At 53.5% G+C, this 12,630-nt stretch overlaps 5 protein-coding genes across 5 annotated transcripts; 3 read left to right on the top strand and 2 right to left on the bottom strand.

The window, feature by feature from the left end:
- Positions 1 to 1,339: 1,339 nt before the first annotated feature.
- Positions 1,340 to 3,905, bottom strand: QBC33DRAFT_612524 (FAD binding domain-containing protein; the record flags this gene model as incomplete). The annotated part of the gene is made up of 4 exons (XM_060432487.1): positions 3,630 to 3,905; positions 3,389 to 3,565; positions 3,224 to 3,323; positions 1,340 to 3,157 (listed from the first exon to the last, which is right to left on the bottom strand). Exons 2-4 carry the CDS (start codon positions 3,460 to 3,462, stop codon positions 1,340 to 1,342), a joined length of 1,992 nt encoding a protein of 663 aa, XP_060281342.1. The 5' UTR covers positions 3,463 to 3,565; positions 3,630 to 3,905.
- Positions 3,906 to 4,386: 481 nt separating this feature from the next.
- QBC33DRAFT_560955 (uncharacterized protein) lies at positions 4,387 to 5,879 on the top strand (the record flags this gene model as incomplete). The annotated part of the gene is made up of 5 exons (XM_060430096.1): positions 4,387 to 4,407; positions 4,461 to 5,021; positions 5,089 to 5,405; positions 5,468 to 5,741; positions 5,814 to 5,879. The coding sequence occupies 5 exons, from the start codon at positions 4,387 to 4,389 to the stop codon at positions 5,877 to 5,879; spliced, it is 1,239 nt and encodes a 412-aa protein (XP_060281341.1).
- A 93-nt stretch (positions 5,880 to 5,972) lies between these two features.
- On the bottom strand, positions 5,973 to 6,799 carry QBC33DRAFT_544782 (4-carboxymuconolactone decarboxylase). Its single transcript, XM_060428487.1, has one exon. It carries the CDS (start codon positions 6,661 to 6,663, stop codon positions 6,226 to 6,228), a length of 438 nt encoding a protein of 145 aa, XP_060281340.1. The 5' UTR covers positions 6,664 to 6,799; the 3' UTR covers positions 5,973 to 6,225.
- A 1,292-nt stretch (positions 6,800 to 8,091) lies between these two features.
- On the top strand, positions 8,092 to 10,515 carry QBC33DRAFT_612522 (NADPH--cytochrome P450 reductase; the record flags this gene model as incomplete). The annotated part of the gene is made up of 4 exons (XM_060432486.1): positions 8,092 to 8,143; positions 8,232 to 9,946; positions 10,011 to 10,289; positions 10,374 to 10,515. 4 exons carry the CDS (start codon positions 8,092 to 8,094, stop codon positions 10,389 to 10,391), a joined length of 2,064 nt encoding a protein of 687 aa, XP_060281339.1. The 3' UTR covers positions 10,392 to 10,515.
- Positions 10,516 to 10,868: 353 nt separating this feature from the next.
- On the top strand, positions 10,869 to 11,823 carry QBC33DRAFT_621359 (alpha/beta-hydrolase; the record flags this gene model as incomplete). Its single annotated transcript, XM_060432796.1, has 1 exon — positions 10,869 to 11,823. The coding sequence occupies exon 1, from the start codon at positions 10,939 to 10,941 to the stop codon at positions 11,821 to 11,823; it is 885 nt and encodes a 294-aa protein (XP_060281338.1). The 5' UTR covers positions 10,869 to 10,938.
- Between the last annotated feature and the right edge of the window lie 807 nt (positions 11,824 to 12,630).

Below are 12,630 nucleotides of genomic sequence, written 5' to 3'. Positions count from 1 at the left end.
TTGAAGAAGCCTTTGATTAAGGATTCAAAGAAGCTGCCAGTTAAAACGTCTGCGGTTTTGACCCCCGCACAATCGCCGCATAAACCGCCCAAATCCTAGCTTGGTGTTAGCTTTGTTGCGTATAATTTATCGTTTCCTCCTGTCATACATTTCGAGTTTAACTGCCTAATGTTCGCAGCAGTATCCCTTGCAGCACTGAACGGCACTATTGCAGGGTGGCTCTCTCTCCTGCTCAAATCTCCAGCCCTCCCGGCATTGAGAGCACTGAGGAGCTCTAGACCAAAGCCTGTGCCCGTAATTCTCAATCCGGTAGCAGGACTGAGCTGTAGAAGTTGCGACAAGGACAGCCGTGATGCTGAGAAGGATAGCGGTGAAATGCATAGTGATTAAGATCGGAGGGATGTGTTAGGAATAGGTGGATGTTTGTGACGAGGAAGCTGCTGGTACCACAGATGATGGAGGCGGGACGGAAAGTATATGTAGTGTGAGTGATGTATGATAGCGAAGAAGAGAAACAGGCAACGAGGTAAGGGATGCCGCTCCTGGTGTGGCGCTGGTTCGACCAACAGGCCAGCCCTAATTACTATTGGCGCAGAATTTGACTCAAGCTGAAGATTGCTTGTTGGCCGAGACAGAACCGAGAGACCGTGCTCAACCCCATCAATACTGCCTTTCAACGGGGAGAGTCAATTTTGAACCAGGGTCTCAGACATCGCATACCGCTAAACCAAGTTGCTTTTAGAGGGCAACGGTCATGCTTACGCATTTGAAAACGGAGGCTGAGACACCTGCTGACGACGCTGGTCCAGGACTTGTAATGATGTTCAAGAGCATCCTGCGCAGCATCTCGCAAGAGTCGAAACTTATCCACCTTTTCGTCGGGTTGCTTCATGGTGTACCTCCCACTTCGCATACGCCATGATATCTCCCTCGTTCTCAGGATCCACCACCGTCAACTGGCGCACGTGGGGTTTATTGTCGAGGTCGTTGTGCACTGAGTACATACCCCGGATACGGAGGCGGTTGTCCAATGACAAGGCTGCCGAGACTGGCAACTCGAATTGCAACGCATTGAGCCACGTCTGCGTGTTCCACTGGCCGCGCGACCAATGTCATCTTACAGACTTGACTTTAGAAAAAGGGAAGCACAACTGCGCAGGTTTGGAGTCTCATATTTGAGGTCTCATATCTGAGGCTGATTTGGAAACAGATAGGTGTGGACGAGGGTAACAAGGATCCGAGCCGAGTATTCCGAGAGTGCTGGGAATTGAAAGTCTTGTTCCAGCACAATGTCCTTGTATTCGCTCCTATCTGTTATACTGAAATGAATAATTATGGCTCATATGGATGGTTTCAAGTCCACTATAAAGCCCGCCAACCATTCCCAAATGTCCTTCACCCCCTTCACAGTAGGTTCAGCTACCTTCGCAACGTATCCATCGGGCCTCAGCACCACCACAGCGCCCACATCCCTCTGGATTCCATATTGCTCATATGCATCGCCGGTCTGCGCATGGGGGCTCGGCGTATCGCCAAAGACTAACCAATAGTTCATCAAGCCCCGTTTATCGCGCGGGCGAAACACGAGAGGGAAGTCATCCCATTCCACCTTGGATTGGGGACTGGCATGGATCAGCATTAACTGCAGTATTGAGTCCGCCCGCAATCGCTGTAGAGAGTTCTCGGGTCTTGCTAGGTACTCGCCAATGTCGTCCATTTGCTTCTTCAACGGCGGCACTTGGGCGTAGTCGCCGATGAAGATCAGCAGCCGGAATTCTCCGGTGGATGGCAACTGTTGGTTGATAAACAATGGCCGCGCGTCGCTCTGCATGACAAGCCTGACGTCTGGGAGGCGCATGCCGATAGCCAGCTTGGTCGCCAAGGCGCTGTGATACGGGACATCCCGTGGCTGGCCTGCGGGTTTATCCACCAGAAGGGACGCGTCGTAGTTGACCGTACAGCCGGTAGTGAAGGCGGAACCCTTGTCAATCACGCGGCGGAAATCATTGGTCGATATGTCGCCGGGTTTGGATGAGAAGAGACGCGAAAGCTTCAGATCATACGCGATGAGGTCCTCGGCCACCGCACGCCGCTCGAGCTCATACGTGGCAAGGATGGATGGCCGGGCCAGACCCTTGACCACGTACCCAATCTTCCAGGCCAGGTTGAACGTGTCCATCATCGACACATTCATGCCCTGCCCGGCCTTGGGCGAGTGGGTGTGACAAGCATCCCCAGCGATGAAGACGCGCTGATCCTTCTGAAAAGCTGTGGCCACGCGCTGGCCGATCTGGTAGGCCGTGAACCAATGCATCTCGGCCACTTCGAGAGAATATGGCTGGAAAATCTTTTGCGCTGTCGCGAGGATGTGCTCCGCTGTCAGCTTGCTGCGATCGACGCGGGCGCTCTTCTTTTCCCCTGCGGGCACACTGTCGTCGCCGTTACCGTCCCCATGATGGTCCACCTGGCGGAGCTGGATGTACAGCCGGACAATGCCATTCTCGCGCGGAATCAACATGATGCTGCCGTCATTTTGTGAGTGGATTGAGCACCGTTTGCGAATATCCGGGAAGTCCGTGACCGGGGTTATGTCCAGTACCCCCCACACGTAGTCGGTGGTTTCGCCCCGGTGCTCGATTCCCAGCTGCTGGCGCACCCACGAGTGGGCGCCATCACAGCCAAGGACATATTTAGCCCGTACAACCTCCTGATGCTCTCCAGTGTCGGATTTGGCGGGATTTGTCTGGTCCCCATCGAACTGTCGATAAAGCCCGTTCTGCACCTTGTGGCCATACTGCTCAGGTGCGGCATTGTCGTCTTCGAGCTTCTTCAGCACCACCCGCACCGGATATGCAGTTGGGCTGTCTGCATCGGCAGCGTCAATCTCGAGAGACTCGGGTAGAAGTGGCCGCTGAACACGAATCGCGCCGCCGGAGAACTCGTCAATGGCATCAGAAAGCCAAGTCTCGATTCGACCCTGGTGGATGACTGAGCCGTTGAACCGCGAGATTCCCGGTACACCTTCGGGCAGCTTATCGACACGTCGGATCCGGCCGTTCTCGTCGGGCTCATAAAAACAGGCCTCATAGCCCACGGCTACTTCTTTTAGTGCCCGGTCCACAAACCCAAATGTCTCAAACACCTCCAGAACGCGGGGCTGCCATTTGATGAATTAGTGCGAGGTCTAGAATTGTCTGTCATGATTATATATTTATAATCTTACCTGTAGCCCATCCGCCTGACCCGTGAATATCTTGGTTGACCGCTTATCGATGAACTTTGTCTTGATCCCCAAACGGGCTAGCCACAAGGCAGCCATATACCTACAGCATGTTAGTGCCTAGTTATCTCATCGATTCATGTCAGCGTTGGAATGGATTGTACCTACCCTGCTGGGCCAGCTCCGATTATCAAGACATCGACTTTGCTCTCCTTAAGGAGTGGTAGTACTGGAGCGGTCATGATGGTGGAGGCTCAATTGCTGCTAGTTAATGTTTGATTTGATTTGACGAGGTTGATGCGATATGAGCTATCGTGAGGCGGTCAATCAGTCGTAATTAATATACTGCCATTGCGTTGGGATAAGCTTGTACTGAACCTGGGGTAGTCTCGTGTGGGGTAAAGCATACGGTAAAGTTCAACATTAACCACCTCAGAGGTGAAGGATTAGATATTTACCCCTGGGCCGCTGTGCGTGGTGGTTTACAGGAAAAAGGGGGGTATGGGGACGTCAACGCGGGGATCTTTAGCTGCTGTTGTTGGTGTTTTTGGAGGGAGGGGGGAATGTCCGATGCCACCCCCCCCCGGCGAAGCTAACCGTCGACGTCCTTGCTATGGACCTTGCCGATAGTGGGATGAAGCTTAACCCATCGTTCCTTCTCCAACCCTGATCCAAGTTGGTGAAGATTTGAATTGGGTCCTCTTTGAACCGCCTCCAGCCGTCCTCGGCCATTACATCACGTGTTGGAGAACCGAATGTGGGGACATGTTGGCATGTACATACCCCGCAAGAACCCCTGTCCTGGGTATGGGGTAATTAATTAGGGAGATAACCATGTCTCGATCATGCTTTCGGGTCTCTCTTTATCAGACTACATTCCGTGGATGAGGGGTAGGAGCATCCGGGGTGTCTGTCAACTCCTTACTGTTGTGGGGATTGCACGAAGGTTGGCAGGTGCGGAGTATTTAAACTATGCGGTCGGAGGCAATGCTGCTTGCAAGTAGCCCATTCATTACCTGCCGTATAACTCACTTGTACATGTACATAGACTCCTTACACGAGGTTCCCAAGCTGAATGAGCTTCTTGCCCTCCCACTTGGAAACTCATCCTCTTCTCAGTTAAGCTTCACACAGCTCTGAGATTCCCGCGCGGCTACTCCAAAGCCATGGCTCCTGGGTTTAGCAAAGTATGGTCGCCAGCGATAATGCAACCTTGACAATGGATTGACTAGAGTCTTAGGTGATTATTGTTGGAGCTGGTCCTGCCGGACAGCTTCTTGGCCTCCTGCTTGCGAAGCAGAACATCCAAGTCACAATCGTCGAACAGTCTTCCAAGCTAGATGATAACCCTCGTGCAACGCATTATGCCTCACCAGCCATGAAAGTGATGAATCGAGCCGGGTTAGGTGACGACCTGCGCGCATTGGGGTTCAGCCCAAAGAGAGTCTCGTGGCGCAAGCTTGATGGGACTTTTATCGCTGGGATAAACAATGAGGCCCTGGGAGACGATCCGGACCGAATGGTTGCCCTTCCGCTAAATCAGTTGGGACATCTACTCTACGATCACTGCAAAAAGCTGCCGAACATCGAGTATCTCTTTGACACCCGCGTCACTTCCATTGACCAGGATGACTCGATTGCGTCCGTTAATACGGAGCATGTCGAAACAATGGAACAGTCCCGGGTAGAAGCTGATTATATCGTCGGGTGCGACGGTGCCAACAGCATCATCCGCCGCTCGCTTTTCGGCGATTTGGATTTTCCAGGAAAGACCTGGGGTGAGCAGCTTGTGGCCACCAATGTACGCCTCCCTTGTCAGGAAAACCGACGTTTGGTGGCCTTGAAATAGCTAAGCTGAGCTGCGACAGGTGTACTACGACTTTGAAAAGTTTGGGTATTGCGATTCGAACTTCATCATTCATCCTGAACATTGGTATATGGCCGCAAAGATCACCAAGGACGGCATGTGGCGCGTCACGTATGGAGAGATTCCAGGCCTCACGCAACAGGAGCTGGTGGCCCGGCAGCCCGAGAAGTTCAAGGTCATGCTCCCAGGACATCCCAGCCCTGGTGATTACAAGCTCGTCAACATCAGCCCCTACAAAGTTCATCAACGACTGGCCAAGAAAATGCGCGTTGGGCGGTTCTTGCTGGCTGCAGATGCGGCGCATCTATGCAATCCCTTGTATTTCTCCACCCCGCCACCCGAGATTTGTACAAACTGATGCTGACAGCGATGTGTGGCAGCGGTGGGCTCGGTCTTACTGGGGGTATTGCTGATGTGGGCGGTCTCTACGACTGCCTGATGGGCATCTACGAAAACAAAGCCGATGACAGTATCCTCGAAGTTTACAGCGACATTCGTCGGAAGGTATTCCAGGAAGTTGTTGACCCAATTTCGAGTGCGAATCTGTTGCGCTTGCTCTCTGCCAACCCGGACAAGATCTTGGAGAGTGATGAATTCCTTCAACAGTGCAAGAAGGCGGAGACAGATCGGCAACTGGCAATGAACATGATGCAGGTATGTTGACAGACAAAGCCACATGATGAAGTCACAATGATCCCGTGGGATATGCTGATCATCTGGCGATAGACTGACCTTCTGAATTACGATTTCACCCAGCACTACCGTTCGCAGTCGAAGAGTGTGAGAGTGTAGGTCAATTACAAATCCACAAGATAGAAGAGGTCTGGCAAAATGAGCGATTATATTGGAGTTTAGGTTCCCTAGATCCAATCTTTTGCTCGTATCGTGCGTCCTTTTGTTTTCTTTCGTGATGCTTACACTTGATCAACATTCTCATACTCCGTCTATTTTGTCACATGCCGTCCGGCGCTCCCAGGAGAAGAGCGCCGAACAGAACGGTAAGCTCGATGATAAACTAATATTAGAGTCACAAAGGTAGGAATGAGACCCAAGCAGGCATGTTGAACCCTGATAGATTATAGAATCTAATTCGCGGCTGGTTGAACCGGCCGAAACGTGATCTCACAGACGCTTAGGCTTACTGACCCTTCTCCTTCTCCGCCTTGATCCCTAGTATAACCTTCTCGGCAATCTTGAAGCCCTCGATCCCTGCAGGCATCCCGCAGTAGATGGCTGCCTGGAGGATCGTCTCCCTGATCTCAACCTCGCTCGCTCCGTTGTTGATGGCGCCTCGGACGTGCGCCGCAAGCTCAGGCCCCCTGTTCAAAGCGCATAGCATGGCAATGTTCAGCAGCGAGCGCTGCTTCCTTTCCAGACCAGGGCGGGACCAGACGGATCCCCAGCAGGCCTCTGTGACTAGCTCCTGCATGGGCCTCGCGAACTCGGAAGAGCCCCCAGCGAGAGCGGCGTCGACATAGGCGGTACCGGCCACTTCGTATCGGATCTTCAGGCCCTTATCAAAGAGCGTCTTATGTGCGGTAGATTCATCGTTGGCCGAGGGTGCGGATGATGCCATGGCTCGTTATGGTGTGGAATGAAACGAAGGCTCTTGCTTGAAGCGTCTGGCCCAAAAGTCGGCGAGAAGAAGAGCTTTGATGCTGTGGATGAAATAAGAGAAATTACTGGTTTTCAAGTTTGGCGCGAGGGGCTCATGTTGTTTTGTAACATCTCTAGCAATGATAAGAACTTTTGATGACGACAGGGTGGGGGGTTGATCCAACCCCCACATCAAATTGTAATCCCAATCCTCGGTGCCTCTTGGAGAAAGACCTGTGTGGGGTAGGTAATTTCAGCCTCTGATACAAGTAGCTATCAAATCAAACCCCCACTCACGTATTCCAGACCGGGTTTCACTGTCACGCTAGCGGGACGTGGCCGCCATGAGCATTGACAGTCCCGAGCTATTGCTGGACGAGGAATCAGGGTGTCAGAGCCGACCCTTGCCACGCGGCGACGGGCTAAGAAGGGACTAATAGCCAATGGGAGCCGTGCAAGCTTCATGTCCAACGCGTACCACTATGACGACCGCCATGCCGTCTCTGCCCAATGCTCATCTCCGCCCAAATATCAAAACATGACGCGAGAATCTAGATCACGGCATCTGGGATCTTCACTGGCTTCCGCATAGCCATTCAGCCCTGCATCGGCCAGCAAAAGCTTGGCACAAGCTTGGCCCTCCACAGGCAACGATTGTCTTGCCCATCAGACTAAGAAGCCTATGCAGTAAAAAGAACTTATCGTCATCCATGTGATGAGTAAATCAGAGAACAAAACTAACAAAAGACTTCGAAGGTGCAGTTAATTGTTGGATATGCGCTTGAGTTTTTGTCAGAACTCGAATACTATCTCTACTAATGTCTAAAATTTAAAAGGATCAAATGCAATTCGACCCTATAGCTATTTCGGAAGATAATGATTGCAGTGTGGAGGGATATGTTGGCACATGGGGTGAGAATGCGGAGGGCTCATGCTTCCCCAAGGCCTGGCTCCTTGGTGCGGTTAGGGGCGGTGAGTATCGGCCGAACTTCTCCAATGTGTACTTTGTTGGTCGCAGCCAGCTTGCCATTGTGTCGACTGAAGAGCATATGCTGGTACTGTGGAGAGAGAAATGGAGAACTCGGAGCGTTGCAAGGAGCCGGCCGGAGGCTGAACGGTGTGGGGTGCTAGTTGGGGGTGGGGTAGGAAGTGTTCTGGTCAGCGACTGCTTGTGGTGAGAGATACCACGCCCGAATAATTGTAAATGAGAGACTGTCTTGAAGACGGACCTCCCCGATCCCAAGCAGCGAAGATTCACCATCACCAAACCAACACTGTTTTGCGGGAACAATCGACTTAGAGCTATCGACCGAGCCACATCAACCCGACTTCCGTCAGTCAATTCGCATACGCTTCCTTCTCCTTGCCTCACGCCCATGGACGCCAAATCCCACTTAGGCTCTCGCACATGGCCTGGGTCTGCAGAACAGACTTGCTCTGGCTTACCACTTCGCGGGAGCGTCACCCAAGCGGTCACCAATATGGAGCGACTGGAAGATATTCTCGGGGATAGCCTTGCGAGAGCCTTAATCCTGGGCTTCATCCTAGTCGCCTATTTTACCAAGTGCAGGTACTGGGCCATCCCCAAGGGCTCGGCCAAAGATGGCGTGGGAAAGCCTAGGAACATTGAGGGGGGCAATAACCGAGACTTTGTCAAAGGGATGAAAGAGATGGGAAAGAACTGCATAATATTCTTCGGCTCGCAGACGGGCACTGCCGAGAGCTATGCGTCTCGCCTAGCAAAGGAAGGAAAGACAAGATTTGGGCTTGAAACACTGGTTGCCGACCTTGAGCATTACGACTTTGACAATCTCGACTCCATCCCCCGCGAGAGCGTCGTCATATTCGTTCTAGCAACCTATGGAGAAGGCGAGCCCACAGATAACGCCGTCGGATTCCACGAATACATCTCTGGTGAGCTCGGCGGCGGCCCTCGGCTTGACAATCTCAGATACGTTGCATTCGGCCTGGGCAACAGCACGTACGAACACTACAATTCTATGATCCGCAATGTAACCCAAAGGCTTGATGGCCAGGGAGCCAAGAGGATCGGCAGCGTTGGCGAAGGCGATGATGGGGGAGGCACCATGGAGGAGGATTTTCTTGCGTGGAAGGATACCATGTGGGCGGCTCTGTCGGCCGATATGGGCTTGCAGGAGCACGAGGGAACATACGAGCCAGCTTTCAGCGTCACCAAGCGTGCTGACCTGAACCGCGAGTCTGACGAGTTGTACCTCGGGGAACCGAATCAGAGATATCTTGGCGACTATGAAGGCCCGTTTGACGCACACAATCCCTACATTGCCCCCGTCGTCGAGTCTCGAGAGCTGTTCTCAGGTCTGGCACACGATAGGCACTGTATTCACATGGAGATCGACATCGGCGGTACGAATCTTTCCTACAAGACCGGCGACCATCTCGCCATCTGGCCAACAAATCCAAACGACGAAGTCAACCGCCTCATGAGGATTCTGGGCTTGGAGGAGACCAGACACAGCGTCATCGGAGTTGTACCACTCGAATCGACCGCAAAAGTGCCTTTCCCATCGCCAACGACGTACGACGCCATCGCCCGCTACTACCTGGAGATTTGCGCCCCGGTATCTCGCCAGTTGGTCTCCGACCTTGCGCCGTTCTCTCCCAACGACGAAGTCAAGAACGAGATGACAAGGCTTGGATCAGACAAGGAGTATTTCCATGAGCAGACACGCTTCTTGAATCTCGCCCGCCTCCTCATGCGCGTCAGCAGAGGAGTCACATGGGACAAGATCCCCTTCTCCATGTTGATCGAGGGCTTGACGAGGTTACAACCACGCTACTATTCCATCTCCTCGTCTTCACTCGCCCACCCAAAGCGGGTCTCAATCACCGTGGCAGTCAAGACAGATGTCACAAGTGAACGAGGCACGCATGACCCCTTCTGTGGGGTTGCTTCTAACTACCTCTTCGCGTTGAAGAGGAAGCAGAACAACGACGATCCAAGTGACGACGTCGGCCACCCAACATACGACGTAACGGGCCCTCGAAACAAATTCGAGGGGATCCGCGCCCCCATTCACATTCGCCATTCTAACTTCTCTTTGCCTTCCGATCCTGCAACACCTATCATCATGGTCGGACCCGGAACAGGGGTCGCGCCGTTCCGAGGCTTTGTCCAAGAACGAACAAGACAATTCCAAGAGGGAGTAAGCATCGGACACGTACTGCTGTTCTTTGGCTGCCGCAGACGGACAGAGGATTTCTTGTACGAATCTGAATGGAAGGCAAGTCACGACGGAATCTCGTCTCTTCCTCCTAATCTAACGGTTTTTTTGTTTTTATTTTTAGGAGCATCAAGGAGTTCTGGGAGACAAGTTTCAGCTCGTGACAGCCATGTCCAGGGAAGGCTCGCAGAAGTGCTATGTTCAGCATCGGCTTCGAGAGTCAGCAGAAGACGTTTACAGATTACTGCAACGGGGCGCTTTCTTCTACGTTTGTGGGGATGCCGCCAACATGGCTCCAGAGGTTCGGGCTGCCTTGGCTCAAATCATAGCCCAGCAAAGAAAGATCTCAGTGGTTGAAGCAGAGAACGCTGTAAGCGATATGAGAGCCACAGGGCGTTACCAGGTACGTGTGCTACAATACTACACGGTCATGGCCGAAACAGCCATGCCTATATCTAAAAATCACCGTTGTTAACGAATCACGCAGGAGGATGTATGGGCATGAGACAAGAATTGGAGCGCGACTTTGCCCTCCCCTCAGTGCAAGACACACCCTCGGGGCAGATTGTATGCACGTTGTCTGAGGTAGCATTTAGATAGAGTTAATCCAGCTGCTTGTCAATTCAAACTCGAAAATTTAATGTTTCTACAGCTGCAGAAGATGCTGCCCGCCCTTTCCTGTAAACTTACGCTACGACCCCAACACCACTGCGGCGGTGTTGACCCGTTTCCCCGCTTCTGAGGGAAACCAGCAATCCCCCTCTTGAAATAATTACCCCACATAGGTACCTCAAAGACCCCCATCCGACACGGCATGAGCACCAGAGAAACCATTAAAACTAAAGGTAGGTAGATATTCTGAACTCTCATGGGCTGGGGCGTGTTGGGGTGCTTGACCGGATCGTCCTTTGACCTACCTTGACAGTGTATCGCTACCCGCTGCCGTTTTCCCCCCACCCAAGGCCGTTATCACCAGCCGGTCACTTAACCTGCTTCACCTTCGTGGCTGACTTGCGCTGTCATCCTACAAATCTCTTGGTTGACATTGAGAGATGGACACGGCCGGTCTATCGTCATCTGGCGGTGGTCCCCGGACGCGACGGGAGACGGTGCGCCACGCGAACGGCCAGTCCACGGCCTACATCTACGACAGCTTTGTCGACCCTTGGAAGCCAGCGGAGACGATACTTATACAGCACGGCTTTGCCCGCACGGCGCAGCACTTCTACCACTGGGTCCCTGCCCTGGCTCGCAAATACAACGTCATTAGGCGCGACCTACGGGGCCACGGAGACTCAAGCAGGCCGGTCCCGGGCGATGGCTACGACTACTCGACGACTACAATCATCGAGGAGATCCGCGACACCCTCGACCAACTCGGCATCCAACGGGTTCATTTCCTAGGCGAGTCCACCAGCGGCATGCTGGCCGAGATCTTTGCCGCCACCTACCCGGACCGTGTCAGCTCCATCATCGTCTGCTCCTCGCCGACCTATCTGCCCGAGGCCGGCCAGCGGCTCCTCGCCTTCGGCCTCCCATCATGGCCTGAGGCCTGCCGTCAGCTCGGGTCTCGAGGCTGGGCTGAGCGCCTGGCCGCCACGCCTGGGACCCTCGCCAGCGCCGACCCGGCCTACAAAAAGTGGTGGCTCGACGAAGTTTCCGCGAGCGACGGCGAGGGCCTGGCTGGCTATGCCGAGTTCCTATGCAAATTGGACTCGCGCCCCTACCTCGGCGATATTCGGGCGCCCATGCTCATCCTCGCACCCACAAACAGTGCCATGGTCACCGTCGAGTCCATGAAGGACCTGGAGGCCCGGATTGCGTCGGCGCAGCTTCAGCTCATTCCGTCTCGCGGCCACGAGATCTACTCGGAGGCCGCCGAGCAGTGCCAAATGGCCGTGTTGAGCTTTCTGGAGGGACTTCAACGGCCCGAGTAGCCTAGGTTTCTCTTATTTTTCCGGGAGCATTAATTGATAAATATCCCACATGAAGTTGCCAGACAAAGTCTGGCGGTTTGCTTCTTGTAACTGCAATGATGCTTGATTGGATTTTGGCAAGCTAGGACTCCCAGACATGTGATTTTGTGATATTAGAGCAAGCGCATAGTGCCTTCACTATGGGGAACACCATGTCAGAGAAGGGAGCAACGGAGACGGGTAAGCGAGATCAAGTGTAGTGTCTCCACGTACCCCCATGGGCAAATCGCATTGGTTGGCCATTGTATACACCACTAACTATTACCGACAGGAGGCGTGTGCCCGAGAGCTCCACATCGCAGAGAACAGCCTCTCGTAGGATACATACCAGATCGCGTGCCGCCACCTTGCGTCCATCTTGGCTTTCTCCAAGGACCCGTGTCATCTCGGCGGCCCCCATCCCCCGTCCCTCCCCCGCCCCCAACACCCCCGGCGGCAAATATTATGTCGTAGAATTCATCGTTTCGGTGCCTCGACTGAGCAGATGCCGGCGACCACACCAAGACGAAGTTGTAATTCATTGACGCGCCCGTCTCAAAGGAAGCAAAGTAACTTCAGTGATTGTAAGTCCTGGTTCAGGTGTGACGATAATACTGCCTTTGAAAAAGCGGCAGTCCATGACCCCACCCGTGTGGGGTCTCGAGGGGACCCGGGGGGGGGGGGGGGGGGGGGGGGCAAGGGCCCCCCAATAGCAGGGGGGTAGCAGGGGGGGGTGTTGGCAAATCCGCGGGGGTTTCGGGGTGGCAAACACCCAAAACTCGGGTTGGT

Source organism: Phialemonium atrogriseum (genome assembly GCF_030411735.1).
Source record: "Phialemonium atrogriseum strain 8032-3 unplaced genomic scaffold QBC33scaffold_20, whole genome shotgun sequence".
Taxonomy (NCBI): Eukaryota; Fungi; Ascomycota; class Sordariomycetes; order Cephalothecales; family Cephalothecaceae; genus Phialemonium; species Phialemonium atrogriseum.
This window is presented reverse-complemented; position numbering and strand designations above follow the sequence as displayed.

Bases quoted from the DNA above. Each gene is read 5' to 3' on its own strand.
- QBC33DRAFT_544782 (XM_060428487.1), bottom strand. From the start codon at position 6,663: ATGGCATCATCCGCACCCTCGGCCAACGATGAATCTACCGCACATAAG.